Source organism: Prionailurus viverrinus, chromosome A2, assembly GCF_022837055.1.
Source record: "Prionailurus viverrinus isolate Anna chromosome A2, UM_Priviv_1.0, whole genome shotgun sequence".
NCBI classification, from domain to species: domain Eukaryota; kingdom Metazoa; phylum Chordata; class Mammalia; order Carnivora; family Felidae; genus Prionailurus; species Prionailurus viverrinus.
The window spans coordinates 76126300-76154205 of NC_062562.1; the positions used below are offsets into that span (position 1 = coordinate 76126300).

A 27906-nucleotide genomic window follows, 5' to 3' on the forward strand; every position below is an offset into this window, starting at 1 on the left:
CACAGCCGGCTGCTCCAGCCTGATCTCTGCAAAGGGGACCTCCATGAGGCAGGGGAGGCCTAGAGCCTCAGTCACCCTGTGCACCCTGCACCAGGGAGGGAGTCCGGACTTACAGGGAAACTTACAGGGAAGGTGCACAGGAGAACAAGGGGACCCAGCATGATTCTACCTCCTGCCAGGTGGACAAAAGCCCAGGGTGACCTCGCAGCGGCACCTGCTAGGAGGTGACTGCAGAAAGCTGGTTAGGTTCCTAGCCTCCAGGTGGCCCTGGCAGGTAGTGATGAGAGAGGGAGGGAGGGACTGAAGGGGTCATAGGGCAGGGACAGGTCTGACCACGTGAGGGAGGGGAGAGGGACCATCAATGGTCAGGTGCTGAGAAACACTGAAGAAAGTTGGTGCAGTAAAAGCACCAGCAACAATAATAATCCTGGACTACACTTGAGCACTGCACTAATTGTTTTCTGTTCATTGTTTGATTAAATCCTGAAAATAACCCTGTGGGATGAATATTCCTAACCTGGCTGGTATTTTACATAACTCTTCCAAAGCTGCATGCCTAAGGGGAAATAAGTGGGATGACAGCCTGGTCTGGCTGGAGACAAATCTCAAGCCTCAAATGGCCACTAACAGAGCAATGAGGGCGTGGCCTTCCTGGGGGGTGGGGACAAGCAGAGCAGCAATCCCTGCCTAAAAGACATGCCCCCCCCCCCCAATCCTGAGCTGGCACTGGAGCATTGTCCCCAGAGGAGGCATCAGGAGATTAAATGCCCTCACATAACATGATAGCTGTGCAGTCGTGGGCGAGCTGTTTCTCCTCCTTTTCCTCATCTGTCAAAAGGGACCTCGTTCATTTGCAGGCAGAGTGAACAGGAAATGTGAGCAAAGCGTGTAGCCTGTCCCAGGTGCATAGACAAGGCTCAGGAAATGTTGGGGACAGGCGTTTCACCTCAACACTGGCCTGGGTGCCGTCGATGATTTCTGGGATCCTCATATTACAAAATTGTAGGGAATATTACTGTTTTGGAAAATCAGGAGCATGTGTGAATGTGTGTGTGAGTGTGCTGTGCATGTGTGTGTCCAAAGGCAGAAGCCTGCGTTGACCCAGGGGCGGTGGAGACCAGGGGGCAGAACCAGGTCCTGCAGTCCCAGGGTCAGATCCTCAGGAATGGTCAAGTCAGGGCCTTGTGAAGGGGCAGCTGAGGAACGCATCTGAAATGAAATTTTGAGAGATAAAGGGAGCATTGACTTCTGACTGAAATGCAGGTTCCTTTTCAGTTATGCCAAGTGTATCAGGGCCTCCTGGGTATAGTTATGGTCATTACATATGATAATTACAGCCTGACCGCCTGGAGGGAGAGGGCAGCTCCAGTCCAAGCCCCGCCACTTGGAAGATGTGCATCCTTGGGAAAGTCACTGTAAATGGAAATAATAATACTTACTCTGGAGACAACATCCACCCTGGGCCAGTGAATGGGCCATACTGGTTGCTTTGTAAATAAATCCTATCAGCCTAAATACAATGTAATTCTCATAACAGTTTATTCCTCAAATAACATGTCAGGGTAGTTACAACAACCGCATTGACAGATCAGCTAATTAGAATCTTAAAATGCTTCACCCGTTCTAGATCATGTAAGTAATGGAGTCTTGATTCAAATCCAAGTCTAATAAATGCCAAAATCCATGACGCTATCGATTCCTAATAAATAAAAAGTTCTATGTGTTATAATTATATATATATAGATCATGAAGATGTTATAATTATATATATATATATGCATATACACATATATGCAGACACCATGAATACTATTTCAGAGACGTTGCAGAACTCAAGAATGTCTCTCAGGTGCCAGTAAGCAAAGAGCATAAACTATTCCTGAAGAGCAGTCATTCAGGTAATAATGCTGGACCTCAGAACACAGTAGAAATTCTTTTACCTCTTGCATATTACTAGTTGCTTGCCTTTTGTGAAATACTAATTTTTTAAAGGCCATAACAGAAATCATTGATCCATTAGATAATAACAAATAATCTTTATTGAATGTCAAACATTGTACATATTGATTCCTTCCTTGTAAGCATAAAGTAGGTGTTCTTCATCCCATTCTGCAGATGAACAGAGGCTTACTAGGGACGTTAGGTAACGTACTGGAGACTGCCTGGCTAAGAAAGAGCACAGCAAGAACTTCAAGTCCACCAGGCTCTTAAAGACTGTGACCCACATAACTGGCTTGGATGTTTGTGATGCAGGGATTACTTTCTGTCCTCCTTTTGCTGTAGCTTTGAATGCAAAATGTGATCTTCTTAGAGTTTGCATTTATTGTCAATGATGTGCTTCCCACTTAAAAAAACTAGTCTAGGCGTTTGGTTGTTACTTACCCTGACTTCTTGCACCCCCTCCTGGCCAGTTCAGGTATGTCATGCATGTTATAGGCCATCTGTATTCCAGCCCAGGTAAGTGGAAAATCTTACAACCAAAAACTTTTTTGCTAACAAACTATGAAGCAGTGCTATAAGACAGATTCCAACTAGTTTGACAACTTGCCTGTTACTCAGGGGATTGTTTGACTCAGCACTGATGGCACCTTTTCCTGGGGAACACCTTCCTTCCTGCAGAAATCAACACTGTCATCAAAACCAAAGCACAAAGCAAATGAAAAAGTTGGTCAGCTCAGACCAGTGGCCTATAGTGTGCATTTTGTTAGCGACAAGCCAGTGCAAAAGATAGTAGATGGAGAGCATCTTATAAATGCATAAAGTGATAGTAAGATGGTGAAGAAATATTGATTCAATATAACAGTTTCCACCCCACAAAGGGAATTCCGAGGGGAGAGAAGAGAGGAGGCAGCAGGATGTGGAAGCTCAGGACGGGCGCCCGCGAGCACAGGGAGCACTCGGCGGCGAGTCTCGTCCGGAGCTGAGCGAACACAAGAGAAGCTGGAGGAAGCCTCGGCCGAATCGCAGGTGCAGGTGTGAGCTCACTGCCTGCTCGTGACCGTGAGCGTACCCTCTGCTCCACGTTTTCATCAACGTCAGTTCTGCCCTGTTAGTGCCTTTGAACGTGGTGGCATCACTCTCGCATTCAAGTGTCAGTCACATTAGCAGCACCAGTGACCTCCGGATGACATTCCCAGGGAAATGTGTCCTGAGGTGTTAGTGACAGGTGACAGCCGGCATGCGCAGCAGGACAAGTGCCTGTCACTGGCGGTGGAGGGATTCATGCAGCGGCTGCAACCAGCGGCAGAAGGAGCAGCACAGAGGAGCAGTGGACAGATGGAGGGACAGACACGGATTGACGGGAATGCGATGCCATTTATATAGATGTAAAGACGCATTATTCACAAGCAATTCTCTGTAGATTTCACAAGTACATAGGACACCAAACATATCAGACAATTCTCACTTGTGCCTGAGGAAATGGGGATTTTACAAGAAGGAGCCGCTTACCTAAAACTCCCAGCACACCAAGTACACAAGTGGAAAAAGAGGTCTCCTGCCTGGTATTTCTGGGCTCTTCCACTCGCTAAACTGAGTCTTTCCTGTAAGAGAATTCACTTGCTGGGAATCCAGGGATTATAAAGTGTAGGACATACCTGCAATGGCCAGCAGGGAGTGCAAGAAGTCAGCGTAAGTAACAAGCAAAGTACCACCGTTTTTAAGCAGGAAGCACAATACTGAGAAAAAGAGGGAAGTAGAACCACATCACATTTTGCATTCAAAGCAACAGCTCACTGAGGACAGAAATTAAGCCCCGAATCACAAACATCCAAGAAGTTTACTTAGAGCACAGGCCATGAGACCCTGGCCGACTCGAAGTTCTGGCTGTGCTCTTTCTCAACTAGGCAAGCTCAAATACACTTCTGTCTCATCCGCAGAATGGGATGAGTAATACCTACTTATGCTTGCAAGGAAGGAATGAATATGTGCAGTGTTTGACATTCAATAGGTTATTTGGTATTATTTAAGGGATCAATGATTGCCGTTATGACCTTCAAACTATTGGTCATCACAAAAAGCAAACTACTACTAATTCAGCAATGCTAGAAGAATCTCTACTACGTTCAGGAGTCCAGCACTGTCACCCGAATGACTGCTCTTCAAGAATAGCTCATGCTCTTTGCTTACTGGCATGTAAGAGAAATTCTCGAGTTCTGCAACTTCTTTGGAATTTCCTTTATGGCTGTTTACTTTCTAGAGCTTAAAAGAAACTATATGTACACATGGAATTCTACTTATATGCAGTGGATGCTGTGACGGGTTTTGGACTCTGTTAGACTTGGGTTTGAGTCAAGGCTCCTTGACTGACTTGCATGACCCTGAGCAGGTGAAATGTCTTCAGACTCCAATTAGTTGATCTGTCAGATGTGGTTGTTAGAAGTATCTTGACGTGTTATCACAAGGAACAAATGGTCATAAGAATTACACTTAAGACTGCCTGATCGTATTTATTTACAAATCAACCACCTTGGCCGGATCTCTTGCCCTTAGTGGATGATGTCTCCAGAGTAGGCATTATTATTCCCATTCACAGTGACTTTCCCAAGGACACACATCCTCCAAGTGGTAGGGCTTGGACTGGAGCTGTCATTCTGTCCTTGTCAATGTAATAAATCTTCACAGACTCAGGAGGTGTCATTCAGAGCTTTCAAATGTCCCTGTTGGGCAGCTCCATGCTGAGAAGGACCTCTCCCCTCAGCCACCATGTGTCAGATTACAGTGTTGGCTGCTCAGAGAGTGGAGGGGCCCCTGGCTGGGCCCCACGACTGGACCACTCACCAGACAAGCGGGTCTGAAGGCTGGCCACACGTGGAGGCATCTGAACGGGCAGGTCCCTGCAGACTGCACGCACCTGGCAGCCACGGAGCCCGTGGGAAAGGCAGGCAGGATGTGGAGCTTTGGCTGAGGTTTCCAGGCTGCCCTCAACTCTTCTGGAAAGTTCCCTGGCCCAGCCCCTCCCCGGCACCAGCAGGGGATGGGGCTGCTTTCTGGGAAGCTGCAGGCTGCCCCGAGCAGCACCAGGCCCAGGAGAGTGAACTGGGCCCTGGTGAGGCTTCCTCTCTCCCCCACTGTCAGCCCCTGTTTTAGTCCAGTGTGTTCAGTAGTGATTTGCATAAAGTCACGTTCCCATCCATGTCCCAGCCCAGACTGCGTGAGAATTCTGTTCATGACAGTTTCTTCTAATCTTCTATGCAAGGAACACAGTATGTAATTCAGTGTTATCGACACCCTGATAATAATATTCTAAAACATATGGTATCTAATACACATATATTAAATGTATAGCATCTTCTAAGCCTTTCTCCAAGTACTCTCCATACAGAGGCATGTGGTCATTATGAACACTACTGATCTGTGTCACTGTGGTCACAAAACAGCATAGAGAGACCCATTTCAAGGTCATGATATCGTAGGAAATTCTAATAATTCATGATAGACTATTTCTCACACTGTCACTAGGTAACACCTCACAACCAGCTGATAGAAATACAAGGTGTGCATGCGATGACCTTGTCCCCCAGGGCAGCAATGTTGGGGACAGTTCTATCACTGCCATCATCGTTCTGATCACTTGATATGTGGCAGGTGCGATCATCAGGAGACACCCAAGGAGTAAACGTACATTTGTGAGCTTGGGCCCATCCTGCCCCCTTAGCACTGACCACAGGCCTGCATCCCACAGGCCCCAGGGGACAGAGAAGAGGAGCAGAGAGAAGGGACAATGGACAGAAGAGGCTCCTATGAAGAGGGCGCTGAGAGAACAGGAAGTGGTCATCAGAAGACAGGGAAATACACAGATGTCAGAATAACAAAGAATTTCAAGTAGCTACTGTGACCATTGAAGGAGAGGTAGAGAGAGAGAGTGGAAAGTCAATAAGAGAGAGAGAGAGAAATAGAAATAGAAACTGGGTGTTAGAGATGGCCAAACAGATGTAGGGAGGCAGATACACAGACACAGATAAGAGACATGTAGAGAGAAACAGAGAGAGAGGGAGAGAGATCAGGAGGAGACAGAGGAGAGATAGAGAGAAATAAAGAAGGAGGAGACCCCGCTGGAAAGGGAGACGTGGAGAGAAAGATGCAGAGGGACGGACGGCAACAGGAAATGAGAAAGGTGAAGAGCTAGACACAGTGAGGGAGACAGAGGGACGTCAGGAGGGGACAGGGACACAGAAGGGCAGCGGGAGTAGCGCCAGTGTAGGTGATGGAGCTGTGACACCCCCCCCCCCCCCGGGTGACACGTGTCTGAATCCAGTGTCTCATGAGGGGCTGCAGGAGGGCGATTCCCTCCTTCTCCAGTTCTAATTCCCCCCGCACGTAATGATCCTGAGCCCATGAAGTGAAGCTGTCGTTTGTCAGCTCTGTGCTGTCCTGAAACATAGTTTGTATGGAGACGGGCGCGTACGTGGTGACTCTGTACTATTGTGTCATTTCTGGTTTCAGTCATTTCTCACCTGAGCCCTGGTGCTCGTAGTAAGAAATGGTGTTTGATCCCACAACATCGATGCCAGGAGTGCTCAGAGTTCCGGGTTATTACGGCTTTCACTTTTCTCAGTGGATATCTACAAAGGGAGTAATTTTTAGAGACGAGGATTCAATTATAGATCACAGTTTTGCTAATCCTTAAAAATTGTTTATTTGCATTTCCCCTTATACTGACATCTTGCTAAGTAACACTCTCAACATGAATTTAAAAATATGAATGTAAACAAATTGTAATCACCACTAACAACACTAAGCCCACAGGATGCAATTTAAGATTTTTTTCATTCTCTCCCTCTCCCCTCATCCCCTCTAGGGCACCTTGTTCTCATGAATAAACTCTGGGGCCAATACTGAGCTCTTTTTTGTGCTGTAGCTTATAGCTTCTGTAACATTCTGGTGGAGGAGATTTCTCCTGTTGGTTTTGGTTTTTTAAGAATTACCCTTCCACTCTAGTGTGATACATGGTATACATTCTTAATTTTGAAACCATGCCCCATCTGGTCCAGCAGGGATTTTCCGGGACCGCAGACACTCACGCTTGCCTGGGACAGTCTGCTCTTGGAGCTGTTCCTGCGACAGCCTCGTGTCCCCTGCACGTGGTCCCTGGGCAGAGGATGGTCAGCCAGAGTCCCTGCCCTTCCTCCCTTCCTAGCTTCTGCGATGTACTGCAATAACAGTACACCTGTTATTGTACTCTTTTTGATTACAGCCATCTATCAGGTGTGAGGTGCTAGCTCAATGTGGATTTGATTTACATTTCCCTGAATTCCAGGTAAACAACAAAATCATTGTAGTTTATACCCAAATATTGCATTGCATTTTGCACTTTCCTGTAAATCTGACAACCTTTGTGAGGCTGCCTTTTTACTTGAGGAGGAAATTCTCTATCAAGTTAATTTGTTATGAATGCACACACACACACACACACACACACACACACACATTTACCTTTGAGAAGGGACCAATGCAGACCAACATAACTGATCCTAATTTCTTCTAATAAAGCTGGTTCAATGATTATCAGATTTGCTCAGCTGTTTTCCAACGTCCAATGTGCGGAATGTCTTAAGGAGCCTGACGGTCGTCATCTGTTGACTGGGAACACTAATGTGTGCCTCACAGAATTTTACAACTCTCAAGGGTTACAAAAGTAACGTTTATGTTTGAAAAAGGGCCTGGTCCCAGCGTTGAGATGTAGTGGGTGCTCTGATGTAGATACTGAATTAGAAATGACAGGTCCACTCAATGCGATGTGTTCACGGTACCGAGGAGAGACAGGGGTTCGAATCCTGCCTCAGTTGCTCATGATCTTGTTATATTGAAGGAATCACCTGCTTTTGGGAGCTTTTCTCTCATCTTTAAAGATGAGAAACAACGAGGCATCTGGAATGAGGGTTTTCTTCTTCAGCTTGAAGTGTTTAAAGTTCTGTGATTCTGTAGCAAAGTATGAATGTCCAGGATGCTACCCATGATTTAGTTTTAAAAAAATGGGATTATTAATCTAACAAATGAGAAATAAATTTTAGAAAAAATGTGGATTCAACACAAAGTGTTATAAACATGTAAATGGAAGAAAAAAGGAAGAATATTTTATCCACAGTCCACTCATCAAAATATATCAATGTCTTTCCTCTTTTGGGCTTTCGGGCTTGTCCCGTTCACCGAAGGTTGACGTCATGTCTACATCCATTTATTCCACGTGACCAAGGGAAGGGGTCACACTGGACGAGATCTCAGACTCTCTGCGGGGCGGAGGGGAGCTGCCCCAGGTGAGGCGAGCACGCCAGCCTCTTAGAGGTTAACCGAGCAGGTCCAAGCTTCAGCACCTGGCCCTCTGCACAGGGTCTGCCTGAGTCCACACCTGCTGTGACCCAGCCGCCTCTCCCCTGGGGCTGAGGTCTGGGGCCATCAGAGCAGCTTCATTCAGGCAGCAGCGGGATGACCTGGGGGGACAGGACGTCCTGCTCCCTCAAGTGCAGTGTAATTTCTCTCTTCCTGGAGTCAGTGGGGTCCTGATCAGAACCCTCCACTCTCCACATAAGGGTGGCTACTCTTTCTCTCCTGCTGAAGAGTTTTCCCTATTATTTCTTTAAACATGAGCATCTTTTAAGAAATATGACCTTTAATGTCACTTAGAGAAGACGAGGGGCGCTCCACAGCAGGAAGAGAAGTAGAGGAAAGGTGAACAATGGTCACCTGCTGACATACATCTCCAGGCCCAGGATGGAGCCGCTCCTGCCCAGTGTCCCAGGTCAGCAAGCAGGACAACACCTCACCAACTGAATGCTACATGTCCCTGTCAATGCTGCCCTTGACCAGAAACAGTATATCCCAGCCAGCCGGTCCCCATCACCAGGAATCTGTAATGATTTCCCTGTTCTAAATAGGATCAGATATGCAACCCCAGCCAATCAACCTGAGCCAAAAGCTCTCTCCTTATTCCCTCAGTGACCTACTAGCCTTGCAGGGAGATCCCTGAACCCCACCTAATCTTGCCTGTTCCCCCTTGGCTGCTTCTAAGGCTCTATAGACTCCCTCTTGCCCAAATCCCTGGGGAACCGTGTCCACTGCTTGTGAGGCACTGAACGCGTCAAACCGTGGATTATTCTTCTTTCAATAAAGGACATCACACTCTACAAACTAAATTGTTTCACTTTTGCCATTTGACACACCCAAGAGAGTATTTGGCTGGAGGTTTGGGGCAGACTTCATTACCCACTAAGGATGTTCATGGCCAACAATTTTGGGCCTTTAATTTGAGCAGTATTTGAACAAACATGGTAAAAGTCATTGAGAGAAACAGATTTTTGAATGCTGACAATGTGAAATAAGATTTGTTTTCATAAAAGAAGAGAAGGTTGTGGATTTTCTCCCCCAAAGTAAGATTTTCCTATCAGTGAAAATCTAGGAAATAGAGAAAGCAGGAAGAAAAATGTCACCCAATTTGTCACCACCCACACTGCTCACCTTCTATATTGAGACTCTTTCCACCTGCCGTTTTGCTGGTCAGATGTCTCCCCCATTGTCACTCTCTTTTCCACTTAACACGTAATAAGCACAGCTGCCCTAGACACCTGCTGAGGGTCTGAATGACGGGCCTGGAATATTCTTTTAGCAGAATATTCTAGTCAACACCTCACCAACTCAGCACTACCCCAACCTGCATTTTGGGACACATGAGCCTTGAATCCCGGTTATAGCTCAGCATGTCTGCCCTCCAGTTTTACCAGGAGGAGGAGCACGGGAGCTGGGTCTGGTCATGGGTGCTGCAGGACCCAGCCCTCCAGCCCAGCCAAGTCCCTTTCCTGGCTGTCCCCACTGCCCTCGCCCTCCAGGAGGTCAGGCTATAATGAGTATAACGAATTACTATAACTCTACCCAGGAAGCCTTGGTATACTTGCCATAAGTGAAAAGGAATTTTCGTTTTGGTTGGAAGTCAATGCTATCTTTATTTCTCACGCATTTCCGGTGCATTCCTCAGCTGACCCCTCACAAGGCCCCGCCTTTCCCATTTTTGAAGATCTGACCCTGGGACTGCAGGACCTGGTTCCACCGCCTGGTCTACACTGCCCCTGGGTCAATGCACGCTTCTTCCTTTGGATGCACACACACACACACACACACACACACACACACACTCGTGTGCCCATGCAAGCCAACATCCCTTTTTTTCAAAACTAATCCTATGCTATGAGAAAACATCTACTGCCCAGAAAACTACTGCCAATAGTCCAGCGTTGAGGTGAAACACCCGTCCCTAACATTTCCTGAGCCTTGTCTATGCACCTGGGACAGGCTACACTCTTTGCTCACATTTCCTGTTCACTCTGCCTGCAAACGAACGGGTCCCTTTTGACAGATGAAGAACAGGAGGAGAAACAGCTCGCCCACGACTGCACAGCTATCGTGTTAAGTGAGGGCATTTAATCTCCTGATGCCACCTCTGGGGACAATGCTCCAGTGCCTGCTCAGGAGCCCCATGCCTTTTAGGGGGGAATTGCTGCTCTGCTTGCCCCTGCCCCCCAGGGAGGCCGCACACCCATTGCTCTGTGAGTGCCAGGTGGCCATTTGAGGCTTGGGATTTGTCTCCAGCCAGACCCGGCTGTCATCCCACCTGATTCGCCTTAGGCATGCAGCCTTGGAAGAGACACTGAGCAGAAACCTATTAGTGCTCTGCTCAAAAAAAGTCGATGTCCAATAAAAAATTGCTATTATTAGTGGTGCTATTATTAGTATTAGAACTGCACCAAAGTTCTTCAGTGTTTCTTAGCACCCTGACCACTGGTGGTCCCTCTCCCTCTTGTGGTCAGACCTGTCCCTGCCCTCTGGCTCCTCCCTCCCTCCTCCCTCCCACCTCTCTCTCACCAGTGCCTGCAGGTGCCTCAGGGAAGCAGAGCTCAGAGCCTAACCTGCCCTCTGCCACCCATCCAGTCAGTCTCCGTCCAGCAGGTGCAGCTGGGAGGTCACCCTGGGCTTCTCCTCACCAGCGGGGAAGCAGAACCATGCTGGGTCCCCTCGCCTTCCTGTGTGCCCTCCTGTATCCCGGTAAGTCCTGACTCCCTCCCCGGTGCGGGTGCGTTGGGTGCCCTGAGGCTCTTATCCTTCCCTGTCTCACCGCTGTCCCCCTTCGCAGGTGGCGTGGCAGCGATCAGTGTGGAGCAGCCAGCCGTGGTGGTGGCACGTGCAGGCAGCTGGGCCACGCTGCCCTGCAAAACCAGCACCTCGGTCAGCTACATCCACTGGTATCGCCACCAGGAGGGTACAGCCCCCAAGAGGATCCTCATGCTGGATATGTCCCGCTCATATGTGACCAGAGATGGTGTCTTGACAGTGGACAAGGTCCACGCCAAGAAAGGCAAGGATAGCACAAGCTCTAACCTGTTGCTGCTGAAGCTGGCGAAGAGCGATGAGGGTGTGTATTACTGTGCTGTTTGGGAAAAGCAGAGCACAGACTTACGGGAAGCTCAGGTCTTTGAGCAAAAAGTCCCCAACTCCCAGGGTGCTCCAGTCTTGGACTTTCCATGGGTGCTGGGTCCCTGGGGTTTCCTGGGTCAACCAACAGTACCCTGGACACTGGAGGACACCCCCCTCCGTGGGTCCACTGCACATGACCCAGGAGGCTAAGGAGCCCCGGCTCACAGGCTGGTGCAGACCCAGGGGGCTGTCCCGTCTGGAGGCACTTTTCTAAAGATCGTCCAGGGTGAGCTTCTGAAGCATCTGGAGCAGGATCTGAACTGCTCAAGGCAGCAGCCACGAGCACCAGGCACCAGCCCCATGTGGCTACTGAGCACTTGAAATGTAGCCACTGCACTAATCCATGCCACCATGGGCTGCTTGTGTAGCATATTCTGGAGACTATAAAAGAAGATGAACTATATCCTTAAAAATTTCTATATTAACTGCACACTGAAATACTATTTTGGATATCATTCACTAAATAAAATTCGTGCTAGAATTATTTCTTTAACTTTGTTACTTATTTCTTTAACTTTGTTTTTAACGCAGCATTTAGGGAACTTTTAATTTGTGTCTCAAATTGTGTCTTACACTTATTTCTATTGAACAGAGCTGTGCCGGACTGGCAATTCAAGAATCTGACCATCTCCAATGAAGAATGTGGGAATGAAATATCTCGCAAATAATTTCAAGGCCGAGAGACTCTCTGGGGATTCCGCACAAAATGGGTGCAAACCGAGACTGGAAGGCAGCTCTTGACTCCAGTTTCTAAGTTGCCGCCCGCCCACAGCTGGTTCCTGTGCAGAGAGAGAGACTCTTTGATCAGAAGCCCAGGAAACAGTGTGGCTAACTTCGCAGCACCCTCACCCATGCCTGGCGCTCACTCTCCTGCGGGGGAAATGATCCTCAGGGCAGGTGCATGCATCGGCCCTGGACGAGACCCCGGGCCCTCCGCCTTCCCCTTCTCCTTGAAAGTGACTCCATATGGGATTTGGGGACCAGCTTCCCTGGACCTCTGTTCTCTCCTCTGTAAAGCGAGGAGGTTTAACTGCTACAATGTGTGACTGATTTCTGTATTAAAGGACAATTATGGCAATAAGATCACCATGTTCACATCTTCTTGTAAAGTTAGTGAACTTCTTGACAAAAAAAAAGAAAGAAAAAGAAAGAAAAGAAAAGAAAAGAAACAAAGAAAAGAAGAAAAGAAACACTGTGTTACAGATCCTCCAGCCCCAAACAGGAAAACTGCTGCTGTGTGTGGGGAAGAAAAGCTCTCTGAGGAGATCTAAATTGAATTAAATGAATTTTTAATTGAAAATTCAACTTTTGTGTATATAACTCAATAGCATTGATAAAAATGGTTAATGAAAGGAAAGTCTAAATGATCTCAGGTAAAAGTTGGTTTCTCAGATTCACTAAGTCCTCGTCTATCTCCCTGAGCTTCTGATTGTACAATACAAGATTTATGAAAGACCTGCACCCTCTACTGAAGTCCTGGGTCAAAGCTAAGGCCTCCAGCATGCTCAGGAAGGGGTGGGCTGGGGGGGGGGGGAGGTGGGCAGAAACTTACCTTTGCTCTGTAGGGGATGTTCCTTCATTCATCTTCCTCATTGTCCAAATACAACCGCATCCTTTCCTATTGTCGCACCTTCTCAGTCTCTCTTCCACAGAGGGGTGATTCTGAGATCTGACTATTATAGTTTAGTTAGAGAGAAATTAGCTAAATATGAAGACACTTTCATGAGAAGTCATCCCAAGTCCATGTCAATCTCAGTTTTCCACATGGTCCCATTGTGTCTTTGAGTTACAGCCTGAGAGGACAGTGACTTTGTACACAGAGGAAACAATCTCTACCTGGAGGTAAAAACAAGTCTATATTTGGAGTCATTTCTTCCCCCTGCCCTTCTCCTTTTGACTAAGGTGAGTTTTACCAACGACACTTTGGCCACACTTAGTAAAGGCCAACTAGTCAGAGGCCAACCAGCCCTGCCTTAAGTAAAGATTTCTACTTACATGATTGTTTAAAACACGGATTCGTAAAAATACTAAAAATATCTTATTGGAGTATTCAGGGCCTCTGTCTCTGTTGAAGTGAGATTCATATTGAATGTTAGTGATGGTCTCACATTACCTCATGGGTAGGGGACTTTGCGTAGGTGGCTGCTTGAAAGAAATATCCTGATGATTTGGGCTCAAGTCATTTGTTTCATTCCTGAGGTGGGTGAGATGCAATGATTTAAAGTAATAGAAGCAACATTATAATATCAAATTAGTGCTGAATAAAGTCCAAGAACACCTCAAAAAAATCACAATTTTCATAGGTATAATAATATCCAATACCAACTGCTCACACCCACCAGTACTGTGGAAAAGTCATGTCTGTTACCTCAGAGTCATCTCCTAGAAATCACAATTCTAAAAGTATCTAGGCATGGAAACCCATGTTGACTATTTTTTCAGGTGATTTTTATGTTTCGCCCCCAGAATGGGTTCAGGGACACAGAGGAAAGGGCACAACTTTGGAGGGGTCACTTCTAAACACTAGGATCAGGACAGTTTTTACTATGTCACTTCTATACCCTAATTTGTCACCTAGCCAACTTGCATCGCTTTTGAACTGTATTTTAAAATGTATCTCTAAAAAGAATTCACGTTACTTAATATTCAAAATCATACATATTATTGAGCACTTAGATACAACATGTGAAATCTGATGGTTGGAAAGGCCTGAAATGGACCTCTGTCTGGACTACTTTTGTCCCCTCTTCTCAAACAACTTTTGCCTCTGTTACAAAACAAAATCCTGTTTTCTCTTCTGATTCCCACTGACTCCATCAGCCTACTTAGAGACCAGGTCCGTTCTTGGAGAATCGGAGTAGGTACTTGGGCTGAGTGTGTCTTTTCCCCCGTGGAAGACAGACACGAAGTACTACAGACAGTGGCACAGTGACCCTTCGCTGAGGGTCAGGACAATGAAAGCCTGCATTTCCGGACACCTGGGCCTTGAATCTTGGTTATAGCTCAGCATGTTGGCATTTCTGGAAGTGGGTGCTGAAGGACCCAAGCCTCCAGCCCACCCAAGTCCCCTTCCTGGCCATCCCCACTGCCATTTCCCTCCAGGCAGTCAGGCTATAATTGGCATAACTAATTACCATAACCATACATACCCAGGAGGCCTGGTATACTGGACATAAGTGAAAAGGAAGCTTCATTTCAGTCGGAAGTCAATGCTCCCTTTACTTCTCAAAATTTCATTTCAGACGCATTCCTCAGCCGCCCCTTCACGAGGCCCCGAATGACCATTTCTTTCTTTCTTTTCTTTCTTTACTAATAACGTAATTTTAATGTAATATAAAACCTATTATACTGCATGACATTTATGGGTTTTCAAGTTTGTCTCTTCCTCTGAACCCTAAGCTCCTGAGGGCAAAGATCATGACTGATTCAACCCATTCTGTTTTTTTTAAATATGAAAGTTATTGTCAAATTGGTTTCCATACAACACCCAGTGCTCATCCCAAAAGGTGCCCTCCTCAATACCCATCACCCACCCTCCGCTCCCTCCCACCCCGCCTTTACCATTTCTGAGGATCTGACCCTGGAACTGCAGGACCTGGTCCCGCCCCCTGGTCTGCACCCCACTTGGGTCAACGCAGACTTCTGCCTTTGGCCACACACACACATACACACACACATGCCCCTGATTTTCCAGAAGAGTAATATTCCCTATAATTTTGCACTCTGGGGATCCCAGAAATCATCGACAGCACCCAGGCCAGTGTTGAGGTGAAACACCCGTCCCTAACATTTCCTGAGCCTTGTCTATGCACCTGGGACAGGCTACACGCTTTGCTCACATTTCCTGTTCACTCTGCCTGCAAACGAATGAGGTCCCTTTTGACAGATGAGGAAAAGGAGGAGAAACAGCTCGCCCACGACTACACAGGGCATTTAATCTCCTGATGCCACCTCTGGGGACAATGCTCCAGTGCCTGCTCAGGAGCCCCGTGCCTTTTAGGGGGGGATTGCTGCTCTGCTTGTCCCTGCCCCCCAGGCAGGCCGCACACTCATTGCTCTGTGAGTGCCAGGTGGCCATTTGAGGCTTGGGATTTGTCTCCAGCCAGACCCGGCTGTCATCCCACCTGATTCGCCTTATGCATTCAGCCTTGGAAGAGACACTGAGCAGAAACCTATTAGTGCTCTGCTCAAAAAAAGTCGATGTCCAATCAAAAATTGCTATTATTAGTGGTGCTCTTACTGCACCAAAGTTCTTCAGTGTTTCTTAGCACCCTGACCACTGGTGGTCCCTCTCCCCCTTGTGGTCAGACCTGTCCCTGCTCTGGCTCCTCCCTCCCTCCTCCCTCCCACCTCTCTCTCACCAGTGCCTGCAGGTGCCTCAGGGAAGCAGAGCTCAGAGCCTAACCTGCCCTCTGCCACCCATCCAGTCAGTCTCCGTCCAGCAGGTGCAGCTGGGAGGTCACCCTGGGCTTCTCCCCACCAGCGGGGAAGCAGAACCATGCTGGGTCCCCTCGCCCTCCTGTGTGCCCTCCTGTTTCCAGGTAGGTCCCGACTCCTTCCCTGGTGCGGGGTGACCCTGGTGCGGGGTGAGGTGAGGCTCCTATCTTTCTCCGTCTCACCGCTGTCCCCCTTGCAGGTGGCATGGCAGCGATCAGCCTGACTCAGCAGGCTGTGGCCGTGGGGCGTGTGGGCGGCTCGGCCACCCTGTCCTGCCAAGCCAGCGCCTATGTCAGCTACATCCACTGGTACCTCCACCAGGAGGGGACTGACCCCAAGAGGATCCTCATGCTGGACATGTCAAGGTTATATGTGGAGAGGTATGGGGGCTTGGAAGTGGACAAAATCGATGCCAAGAAAGGCAAGGAAAGCAACAGCTGTGAACTGTCAGTGAAGAAGCTGCAGAAGACCAACGAGGGCGTGTACTACTGTGCTGCCTGGGAAGCTCACAGCCCCGCGCCCTGCTCTGCTCCCTGAGCAAAAAGTCTCGCTCTTCCAGGGCGCTCCAGGCTCGGACCTCCCAGGGTTGCTGGGTCCCTGGGGCTTCCTGGGGTCAACGGTCAGTACCCCTGACACCCACGCCCCCTCCGCGGGTCCACTGGGCATAACCCAGGAGGCTAAGGAGCCCCTGGTGGGCAGCCTGGTGCAGAACCAGGGAGCTGTCCAGTCTGGAGGCACTTTGTTTTTAATGTTTATTTATTCTTTTTTTTAATGTTTATTTATTTTTGAGAGAGAGACAGAGAGAGGAAGGGTCAGAGAGAGAGGGACACAGAATCCGAAACAGGCTCCAGGCTCCGAGCTGTCAGCACAGAGAATAATGCGAGGCTCGAACTCACGAACCGCGAGATCGTGAGCTGCAGTCGGACGCTTAACCGACTGAGCCACCCAGGCGCCCCAAATGTTTATTTATTCTTGAGAGAAAGAGGGAGAGAGAGAGAGACCGAGTATGATTGGGGGAGGGGCAGAGCGCAAGAGGGACTCTGAGCTATCAGCACAGAGCCCTAGGTGGAGCTAGAACTCACCAACCATGAGATCATGATCTGAGCCAAAGTCAGACACTTAGCAAACTGAGCCTCCCAGGTCCATCTAGAGGCACTTTTCTAAAGATCGTCCAGGGTGGAGCTTCTGAAGCATCTGGAGCAGGATCTGAGCTGCTCAAGGCAGTGGCCACCAGCACCAGGCACCAGCCCCATGTGGCTACTGAACACTTGAAATGTAGCCAGTGCACTAGTCCATGCCACGATGGGCTGCTTGTGTAGCATATAAATCATATTCTGGAGACTATAAAAGAAGATGAAATATATCCTTAAAAATTTCTGTATTGATTGCACACTGAAATACTATTTTGGGTATCATTCACTAAATAAAATTCGTCCGAGAATTATTTCTTTAACTTTGTTTTTAACACAGCAGTTAGGAAATTATTAATTTGTCTCTCAAATTCTGTCTTACACTTATTTCTATTGAACAGAGCTGTGACGGATGGCCATTTAAGATTCTGACCACATCCCCTGAAGAATGCAGGAATAAAATATCGTGCAAATAATTTCAAGGCCGAGAGACTCTCCGGGGATTCTGCACAAAATGGATGCAAGCCGAGACTGGAAGGCAGCTCCTGACTCCAGTTTCTAAGTCGCCGCCCCGCCCACCGCTGGTTCCTGTGCAGAGAGAGACTCTTTGATCAGAAGCCCAGGAAACAGTGTGGCTAACTTCGCAGCACCCTCACCCAAGCCTGGCGCTCACTCTCCTGTGGGGGAAATGATCCTCAGGGCAGGTGCATGCATCGGCCCTGGACAAGACCCCGGGCCCTCCGCCTTCCCCTTCTCCTTGAAAGTGACTCCATATGGGATTTGGGGACCAGCTTCCCTGGACCTCTGTTCTCTCCTCTGTAAAGCGAGGAGGTTTAACTGCTACAATGTGTGACTGATTTCTGTATTAAAGCACAATTATACCAAAAATATATCACTATGTTCACTAACTTCTAATAAAGTTAGTCAACCTCTTGACCAAAAGAAAAAAAAAAGAAAAAAGAAAGAAGAGAAATTAAGGAAAAGAAAAGCTATTTACTGATTCTCTGGCCCCAAACAGAAAGGCCCTGCTGTGTGGGGGGAAGATAAAGCTCTCTGAGGAGGTCTAAGCTGAATTAAATGCATTTTCAATTGAAAATTCCAACTTTATGTGACATAATAGCATTGGCAAAAATGATTAATGAAAGGGAAGTCTAAATGATTGGAAGTTAATTGGTTTCTCAGATTTGCTAAATCTTCCTCCATCTCGATGAGCTTCTGTTTTTGTGGATGAAGATTTATATTTAAGACATGCCTGCCTGTGAAGGAGCCCAAACAACATCTGGACCCTCTACTGAAGTCCCAGGTCAAGGTTAAGGCCTCCAGCAAGTGTAGGAAGTGTGTGAGGGGGGGAGGGTTTGAGGGGGCAGAAAGTCGCCTTCCCTCCCTCTTGGGGGTGGTCCCCTCATTTGTCCTCCCCATTTCCTAATACAACCCAACCTTCTCGTCTTGCTGCACCTTTTCAGTGCCTGACTCCACAGAGGGGTCTCTGAGATCTGATTATTATGGTTTAGTTAGAGAGAAGTTAGATAAATATGAAGACACTCTCATGAGAAGTGATCCCAAGTCCATGTCAGTCTCAGTTTTCCACGTGGATCCATTGTGCTTTTGATGTGCATCCTGAGAGGACAGCGGCCTTGTACAGGGAGGAAACACCCCCTATGGAGAGGAGGAAACAAGTCTATGTTTGGAGTCATTTCTTCCTCCTGCCCTTCTCCTTTTGGCTAAGGTGAGCTTCACCCAGGACACTTTGGCCACACAAACCAGCCAGAGGCCAACCAGTCCATACAGAGAGGTATGGCTTGTTACGAACACTACTGACCTGCCTCACTGTGGTCACAAAACAACATAGAGAGACCCATTACGAGGTCATGAAATCGTAGGACATTATAATAAATCACGATAAAGAGACTATTTCTCACACTGTCACTAGGTAACACCTCACAACCAGCTGAAAGAAATATAAGCACTCATGTGCATGTGATGACCTTGTCCCCCAGGGCAGCAATGTTGGGGACAGTTCTGTCACTGCCATTATCGTTCTGATCACTTGATGTGTGGCAGGAGCGATCATCAGGAGACACTGAAGGAGTAAACGTACATTTGTGAGCTTGGGCCCATCCTTCCCCCTTAGCACAGACCACAGGCTTGCATCCCACAGGCCCCAGGGGACAGAAAAGAGCAGAAAGAAGAAGGGATGATGGACAAAGAGGCTCCTATGAAGAGGGCGCTGAGAGGACAGGAATTGGTCATCAGAAGACAGGGAAATACACAGATGTCAGAATAACGAAGAATTTCAAGTAGCTACTGTGACCGTGGAAGGAGAGGTAGAAGGAGAGAGAGTGTGTAAAGTCGATAAGAGAGAGAGAAATAGAAATAGAAACCAGGTGGTAGATAGAGATGAACAGAGACAGAAACACAGAGACAAATAAGAGACATGTAGAGAGAAACAGAGAGAGGGAGAGCGATCAGGAGGAGACAGAGGAGAGACAGAGAGAAATAAAGAAGGAGGAGACCCCGCTGGAAAGGGAGATATGGAGACAGACGCAGAGGGATGGACAGCAACAGGAAATGAGAAAGGCAAACAGCTGGACACAGCGAGGGAGACAGAGGGACGTCAGGAGGGGACAGGGACACGGAAGAGCAGTGGGAGCAGCGCCAGTGCAGGTGACGGAGTTGTGACCCCCTTCCCCCGGGTGACACGTGTCTGAATCCAGTGTCTTATGAGGGGCTGCAGGAGGGTGATTCCCTCATTCTCTTACGATTAGGACTCTGGGGGTCCCCTTCTTTGGGGGCGTGGATTTGTCTCCCAGTCAAAGAACAAGTGTGGATACTGAGGGACATTAAGGGTGGATTCTGCTGGAACCTTCTGTTCCCCCCCACCTTTCCCCACCCTACTCTGTGACCCCCTGAGACTAACCCCTATGGATTCCACTAATAGGCATCTTTGCTCTGATTTCTCTTTAGTGGTGGCAAATCCAAATTGAAGTTTAAAAAATCATCACCATGTCACCAGACAAAAGCATTCCTTCTTGAGCACTAGATTTCCAAGCCTGTGGATCCAGGGCCCTGGGAGAAAAGAAACAGATTCCTCCAGTGGGCTAATTGGTATAAAAGGGAATGGCCACTCCCACCTGCACCTTTTTATTTCCTGAGCATAAAGCTCTGTCACTGGGGTAGATGACCTTATATGTTGGGCCCCGGGGGACGCTGCAGCCAACCCAACCGTCAGGGAGGGAACCCTGAGCTCACTTTGCTCCCAACTCCCAGCCTCCTCCTGATGCTTCCACTGACTGCTTCCAAATAGCAACCAGAGAATAAGGAAACCCATCCATGCGGTCCACGAGGGTCCACCTCGTAACGCCCAGGACAAGGTAACCGGAGGTGGGCAGTCCATCTGGAGGAGCAAAAGGAAGAAATCAAGCAGATGGTCAAATAAGTGGGTTATGTTAGTTCTAACTTGGTAGAACAAGCTGGAGAGTAGGGGGAAGATTTTATCTAGTTTGTTTCATTTCAGTTTCCACAAAGCCACCAAGGTCCCATCTCTAACGGAACAAGATGTGCCCCGTTCCTTCAGTAACAAAACAGGAAACTGGATAAGTGTTGAGAGATTATCATTAAATTCTGTGCCTTTCTATTTGATGAACTAAGAAAGGAGCATGTAGATTATTTGTAATGTTTTTTTTTCCTTCTGTTAAATAATGGATTTACTGATTTTTTCAGTAAGTTATCAACATATAAATTTAAAAAAAAATAAATAACATAAAAGAGATCCATGTGTAGATAAATGATTATAGTGCTTTATGACCTGATACTATGATGTATCCAGTTCTGTGTTCTGGATGTTAATACAATAAACAAATGTACAGGAGTGAAACAATGCCAGTTCTTATCAAATAACTAAGACTAGAGAAATGCCTGTCACTTTCAGAATGTTAACAAAACCCACCTCCCACACTTGTTTTAACTGATCCATCTTTTCTGTAGTTTCTAAACCTACTTGTTTTGTCACTTTTGAGTCAATTATATTTAACCCTTTCAGTCACAACCTGATCATTCCCACCTACTGTGGTTCTGTTGCCTTTTTTTTTTGAACTTCTAAATTCAAGTTCCATAATGATTGCCAAAAATCTGAAGTTACATTCTGAAAGCCATAGAATTTGCAGTCGATGGGTCAACAGATTCCTTTGACTCTACTTCTCTTTTTGTTCATCCAAACCAAAAACAAAGAATTAATTAGTTTATGTGTACAGAGTTGAATGTGTACTCATTCTCTCAAGAAGCTCAGTTCCGGGGCACCTGGGTGGCTCAGTAGGTTAAGCCTCCGACTTCAGCTCAGGTCACCATCTCACAGTCCGTGAGTTCGAGCCCTGCATCGGGCTCTGTGCTGACAGCTCAGAGCCTGGAGTCTGCTTCAGATTCTGTGTCTCCCTCTCTCTCTGCCTCTCCCCTGCTCATGCTCTGTCTCTCTCTGTCTCAAAAATAAATAAAAACATTTTAAAGAATTTAAAAAATAAAAATAAAAAAGTTCAGTTCCATATGAAAATGAAGAAATATAGTGTGATATTTTGATATAAGTATACTAATAGCTAATGTTAATTGAGCATTCCTTATGTACTACGTGCTGTATTAAGTACTTCATATACTTTTTGTTATGTAATTCTAATAACAACATTGTGAGATAACTATTAATTATTATCATCGTCTCAATTTTATAGATATTTTAGAAATTTGATACTTTGATAAATTAAGTTCCCTGATAATAAGGAGCAAGTTGGAATCTGAGTCCAGATCTGTCTGATTACAAAATCTGATGAGCAAAACAAAGAAAACATTTGAAGCAGGCATGTTGGACAGAAATAGAGAATTTAACCATCCTTTTAATGATTACGTTCTTTTTTTAAAAATATGAAGCATATTCCATCCCTGGGAGCCACGCAGAGTTATTTAAATTGATCCCCGTGGTGTATATTTAGAGACAATCAGCAGAGAATTTTCTGCAGAGAATTTTATTATGCAGTCAATTTTTTTCTGACTTCTGGGTCCCCAGAATTTTTCTACGAGGAAAGATAGGCATAACAAAAGCTGTTTATTGAGCAAAGAAGCATCAAGATGGTTTATATAGTAAGCTCTCAAATACATTAAAAAAACAAACACAAAGGAATTCTTCAAAGTTTCAACAGTGGATGTCCCGGGAAAGGTAGTTTTAATTCTCTTGGTACCTTTAGATATTTTGCACATTGTAACAAAAAGCTTTTTATTATGTATACATAACAGTCACTTTTGTATTGATTTTGTACATTTAATGATGAGATTGTTTATGTAACAATATAGAATATACCTGTGTATATGACACACTTTATTTTTTAATTAATTTATTTATTTTGAGAGAAACAGAGAGAGAGCAAGCACAAATGGGGAGGGGCAAGAGAGATTGAGAGAGAGAGAGAGAGAGAGAGAGAGAGAATCCAGAGCAGGCTCCACACTTTCAATGCAGAGCCCAGTGTGGGGCTGGAACCCACGAGCTGTGAAATCATGACCTGAGCCCAAACCAAAAGTCAGACCCTTAACCAACTGAGCCACCCAGCTGCCCCTATAAGACACACTTTAAATTGTTAATGAATTTTTAATTTTCTGTGTAATAATATTACTACTCTGTATCTCCTATAAAACACACACACACACACACACACACACACACACACACACACACTAAAACACTAAAACACTGAAACACTAAAACACTACAATTAACCATAATGGTTGCCATGGAACAGGAAGTCAGCAAACTATATTCATACCCAGCAGTCCCTAGTTTTGTAATAAAGTTTTACTGAAACACAACCTTCTCCACATGTTCATAAATTGTCTATAGCGGCTTTTGCAATACATTGCAGATTGAGTAGTTGCAACAGAGACTCAGAAACCCTAAAATGTTACCATTTGGCCCTCTGCAGAAAAAGTTTGTCAATCACCACTGTAGAATGATACACTGAGAGTGACATTTATTGTTATTACATGTTTCCCTATTTTTTAGTGTTTCTTCAATGTCCCTTCATTACATAGCCACCCTCCCCATCTATGAACTTATTCTGAATAAATTGTATAACATATCTCTGATTCATTTTCCTTATTTTAAAATGGAAACATATTAACCTGAAGGAGGTCCTGAGAGAAGTAACGTCAACAATATCTATAAAGTTCTCACGACGCTTGGGGCATGCCTCATGCTCAATATATTGGGGCATTGCAGTGAGTATATGGGTTATTATTGCCTATTTGAAAATGAAATCATTTGGATGCGTTTTCTAACTTTTTGGTGCCCAACATTTGATTCATGGACCAGCAGCCTCCACTTCACCTAGGAGCTTGTTACAAATGCAGAAAATCAAACTCCAGCCAGGCCTCCTGAATGCCGATCTCGTTTCACAAGGTTCCTGCAGGATCCCTGCGTACTTCACAGTCGGAGAAGTCAGGATCTAAAAGTACAGGGTCATTTATGAGTAATACAAAAGGGTTGAAGCTGTATCAGCTTCTCATTACCCTCCCAGGGGTGTCCATGGTGGGCAAATGGTGAAGCATATCAGTGTTGCACTCAAAATATGAAACACTAGATGTCTACCAAAAATGGTGACTTTAAGGAATAAAGTTGAAAATCCTAACTTGGAAATGTTGAGAAACATAAAAGAACAAAGAATTGCATATATGGTCAGCTCTCAGTTATGTGAATGTGTGTATATTAATAAAGGTAAATTTAAAAGTTTTAAGATGGTAAATTATCCATCAGTGATGGATAATTTTTATTTCTGTGCACTTTCGCTGATTTTTAAAATGTTAAAAATGATTTACTATACATTTATTAAGAAAAATACACACTTTAAGATGTTAAAGTGTACACTGAATTATAAATTTCAGCTATAAAAATATTCATAAGATCATAATAAAGATAAATTGTATATACAAGTCTATATGTGAATGACCACATATATATATATGTGTGTGTGTGTGTGTGTGTACATATAATTTAAAATTATGTATGTGTATAAATTAGTTTTCTGTATATAATTATACAATTTTATGTGTATCTGTATATGTATACACTGTAGGAGTAAAACTATAAATAAATGGTCCACAGTGAAAACGGTGTTTGCCCAACAGTGCTATAATAATGGAAGACCTATATTGTCATCATTATATTTTGCCTTTTCCACAGAATTTTTTCACTGAGTTCCCAGTACGCATCCGGGCTCCCCTAGGTACCAGCTTTGTGACTCTGGATACACAAGTTAACATCTGTTGGCTGCACTTTCCTCATCTGTACAACAGTGAATATAATAACATCTCAAAGGTCTAGACCTTTAGGATGAGAAAGTGAAATAATATATATAAGGCACGGCACCTAAAAGATAATAAATGCTAAAAAATATAGTACTATCAATGTAGTTATCCCATACCAAAATTACTTCTAGAAGATCTAGGTATTGACATACTCATGAGAGAGGCTATGAGGTCTAGGCAGGCTTTAAGCATGACCCAGTCTACACTCTAGTCTATCTGGTGTTGTCCCAAACAAGTGAATGATAGGACATTGAAATTAGGATTTTCTGGCATTGCATCTGTATTGTGGGGGCCAAATTAAGTTTTTAAATGCATTCTACTGCTCACGCCTTTGGAATTATTGTGGCATCCAAACAATATCAATAGGGATCTCAGTATTGGATATAGTTATTGGAAATTGCTGCACTGTTTCACATCACTCCGCCCTGAAACCAGAAGGTGAAAGGTTTCATACTGAACACGAAATGCGTCTTTTCCTATGTACTGTATGCAACCCTGGGAGGGGCACAGGGTGTGTGAAGGAAATAAGGCAATCTCATCATCCCCAAACCAGCACACAATCAAGGCTGTCTCCCTTGATTTTCTGGGTACCCATAAAAACTACAGTGAGATACCATTTCTCACTCATGAGATTGGCAAGAGTTTAAAAGTTTGACAATACATTCTGTTGGTGAAGCGGTGGGAGAAAACGGGCAATCATACATTGGTGCAAAATACAATCATTTTGTGGGGAAATTTGGAAATATATAACAAAAGTTTATATGCATTTATCTGTCAAGTAAAAACACTTTTTAGAAATATACTCTAAAGGCACAACTTTCAAAAATGTGAAAATACAAATGGATAAAGTTATTCATTGTGTAACTGCAAAATGTTGGGAATGATATAAATATCCAAACATAGGGACAGTGGTGGAATAAATGATGACACATACACCTAACGGACGACTATACAAAATACAATAGAATGTGAGATGAATAATCAATTGTAATTCATATCCTGGCAATTCACATTTGGAAACAGAAATTTACAAAATAGTATCATTTACAATACCAACAAAAACAATGTCAAAAAACCTCTATAATACATAGAAGTAAATTTGAGCAAAAACAGATTTGTATGCTAAAAACAATAAAACATTTAAAAAAAAATTAATGTTTATTTTTGAGAGAGAGAGAGAGAGTGTGTGTGAGCAGGGGAGGAAGAGAGAGAGAGAGGGAGACACAGAATCCAAAGCAGGCTCCAGGTTCTGAGCTGTCAGCACAGAGCCTGACTTGGGGCCGGAACCCACGAACCATGAGGTCATGACCGAGGCTAAGTTGGACGCTTAACCAACTGAGCCACCCACGTGCCCCTGAAAACAATAAAACTTTAATGACAGAAATCAAAGAAGAACTAAATAAATGAAGAGATGTACCATGTTCATAGATTGGAAGACTCAATATAGTTAAGATGGCAAACATTCTCCAAACTGATAAATAGATTTAATGTAACCCCAACCAAAATCCCAGGAAAACTTTTCATAGAAATCAATAAACTGGTTGCAAAATTCCTATGGGATTACAGAAAACAGAGCATTGCCAAAATTGTTTTGAAAAGAGTTTAAACACTTACTATTAAGCTACAATGGTCAAGATAAAGGGGTTTGGGTGAAATCATACCCACATAGGTAAGAGGAACAGAATCCAGAAATAGGGCAACACCGAAGTGCTTACCTAACTCCTAACAAAGATGGACAAAATCCATGGGAAATCCAATGGACAAAGAATACAGTTTTCTACAACTGATTATGAAACAATTGTTCATCTATGTAAAAATAAATAAATAAATAAACCTCAATCCATACCAAACATTATATATACAAATTAACTAAAAATGAATTCTAGGGGCCCCTGGGTGGCTCAGTTGGTTAAGTGTCTGACTCTTGATTGCAGCTCAGGTCATGATCTTGCAACTTGTGACTTTGAGCCCTGTGTCCAACTCCATGCCAAGTGTAGAGCCAGCTTGGGATCCTCTCTCTTTCTCTCTCTCCCTCTCTCTCTCTCTGCCCCCCCCCCCCCACCGCTTATGCTCTCTCTGTCTCTCAAAATAAACCAATAAACATTAAAAAACTGGATTCTAGGCCTAACTGTAAAAACTATAACAATAACATTTCTTGATGAAAATATAGGAGACAATCTTTGTAACCTTGGGTTGGGGAAAGATTCCTCATATAGGACACAAAAAGCAAGAATCATAAAAGAAATATTTAATAAATTGCACTTCCTCAATATTAGCATTTCTGTTCTATTCAAGACTGAAATGGAAAGAAAATAGAACATTTCAAGAAAATGGAAAGAAAAGCCACAGCTTAAAAGAAAATATTCTCAAAATACATGTAGAGAAAAGACTGATGTCCAGAATATAGAGAGAAGTCTCAAGACTCAATAATAATGAAAGAAATTTAGTTAAAAATTGGAAAGAGATATAATGGTAATTGGGCAGAACTCAACTGAAATTTACTTCTCTTCTTCTGATAGAAGAATTTTAATGTAAATAACAATTTACATTAAAGAAACAAACCAAAAAAAAAAGGAAGAAAAAGGACCCACATGTGCTTAGAGATACAGAGAGCTGGAAATGTCACAGCTCCCATCTTACAGAAACACTCAAAAAGCAGAACAGGGGGTTTGGATGGTTCGTTCTGACTCTGGATTTTGGCTCAGGTCATGATCTCACAGTTGGTGAGGTCAAGCTCCACATCGGGCTCTGTGCTGACAGTGCAGAGTCTGCTTGGGATTCTCTCTCTCTCCCTCTTTCTGTCCCTCCATGCCACCCTCAAAATAAATAAATAAACATTAAAAAATCGGGACAAACTGAGATTTAATACTTTGTTTGAATCCATCAGAGAACTGAGGTTGTAGGTAAGTGACTTACACAAAAACTGGAGGCAGACAGGCACTTTCAGGGAGACATAGGATGTGAGCATTTCTCACTTTGGATAGATGTTGTCAAACATATTTACTTAGAAAATATCAGACAGTATAGACTAGTGGGGGGGGGGTGTGAACCCTTGGGACCATAAACAGGGGGTTTTCCATCACCTTTTAAGCTTCTTCTGGAGGAATCCCATAAAATTCTTGCAGGGAAGACCAGGGACAATCCAGACAAAGCTCCCCCTTTGGTGCTGCAGGAGGGGAACAGCAACTACCGCTGAAATCCACCCAGACCCCATCCACCCCGTTACCCCTGGAGACAAGAGGTGACTTCATCTGCAGGGGAGGTGCCGGTGGAATCTGCTGCGGTTGAGAGAAGGCAAAGGAGGCAACCATCAAAACTTTTTCCAGAACATCTCCCCTATGTCCCAAGGTAACAAGAGGTCATCTGCAGAAGGATAGGCATCAAACCCACGACCTGAAGTAGGTGGGTACTTCCTGCCCTGGGAGGAGAGGAACAAGGATTGAAAATGTTCCATCTCTGAAGAAGAGGCAGGAATACTTGTGAAGACTGTGACATTAAGACCCAGTTTCATTGTATCTGCTTCAAAATGAGACTTACTAAAAAT

General features: G+C 45.0%; 2 gene segments (V, D, J or C); both read left to right on the forward strand.

Moving 5' to 3' along the window:
- Window positions 1–10784: 10784 nt before the first annotated feature.
- LOC125160119 (T cell receptor gamma variable 4-like) lies at window positions 10785–12656 on the forward strand. The segment is given in 3 exon segments: window positions 10785–11031; window positions 11120–11398; window positions 12053–12656. Coding segments are annotated over 3 exon segments (354 nt in total).
- Window positions 12657–15819: 3163 nt separating this feature from the next.
- The window catches only part of LOC125160117 (T cell receptor gamma constant 1-like), a 31352-nt gene continuing 19265 nt past the window's right edge, over window positions 15820–27906 (forward strand). Inside the window, 2 exon segments of the C gene segment in view lie at window positions 15820–16001; window positions 16097–16398. Coding sequence covers window positions 15959–16001; window positions 16097–16398 — 345 coding nt within the window.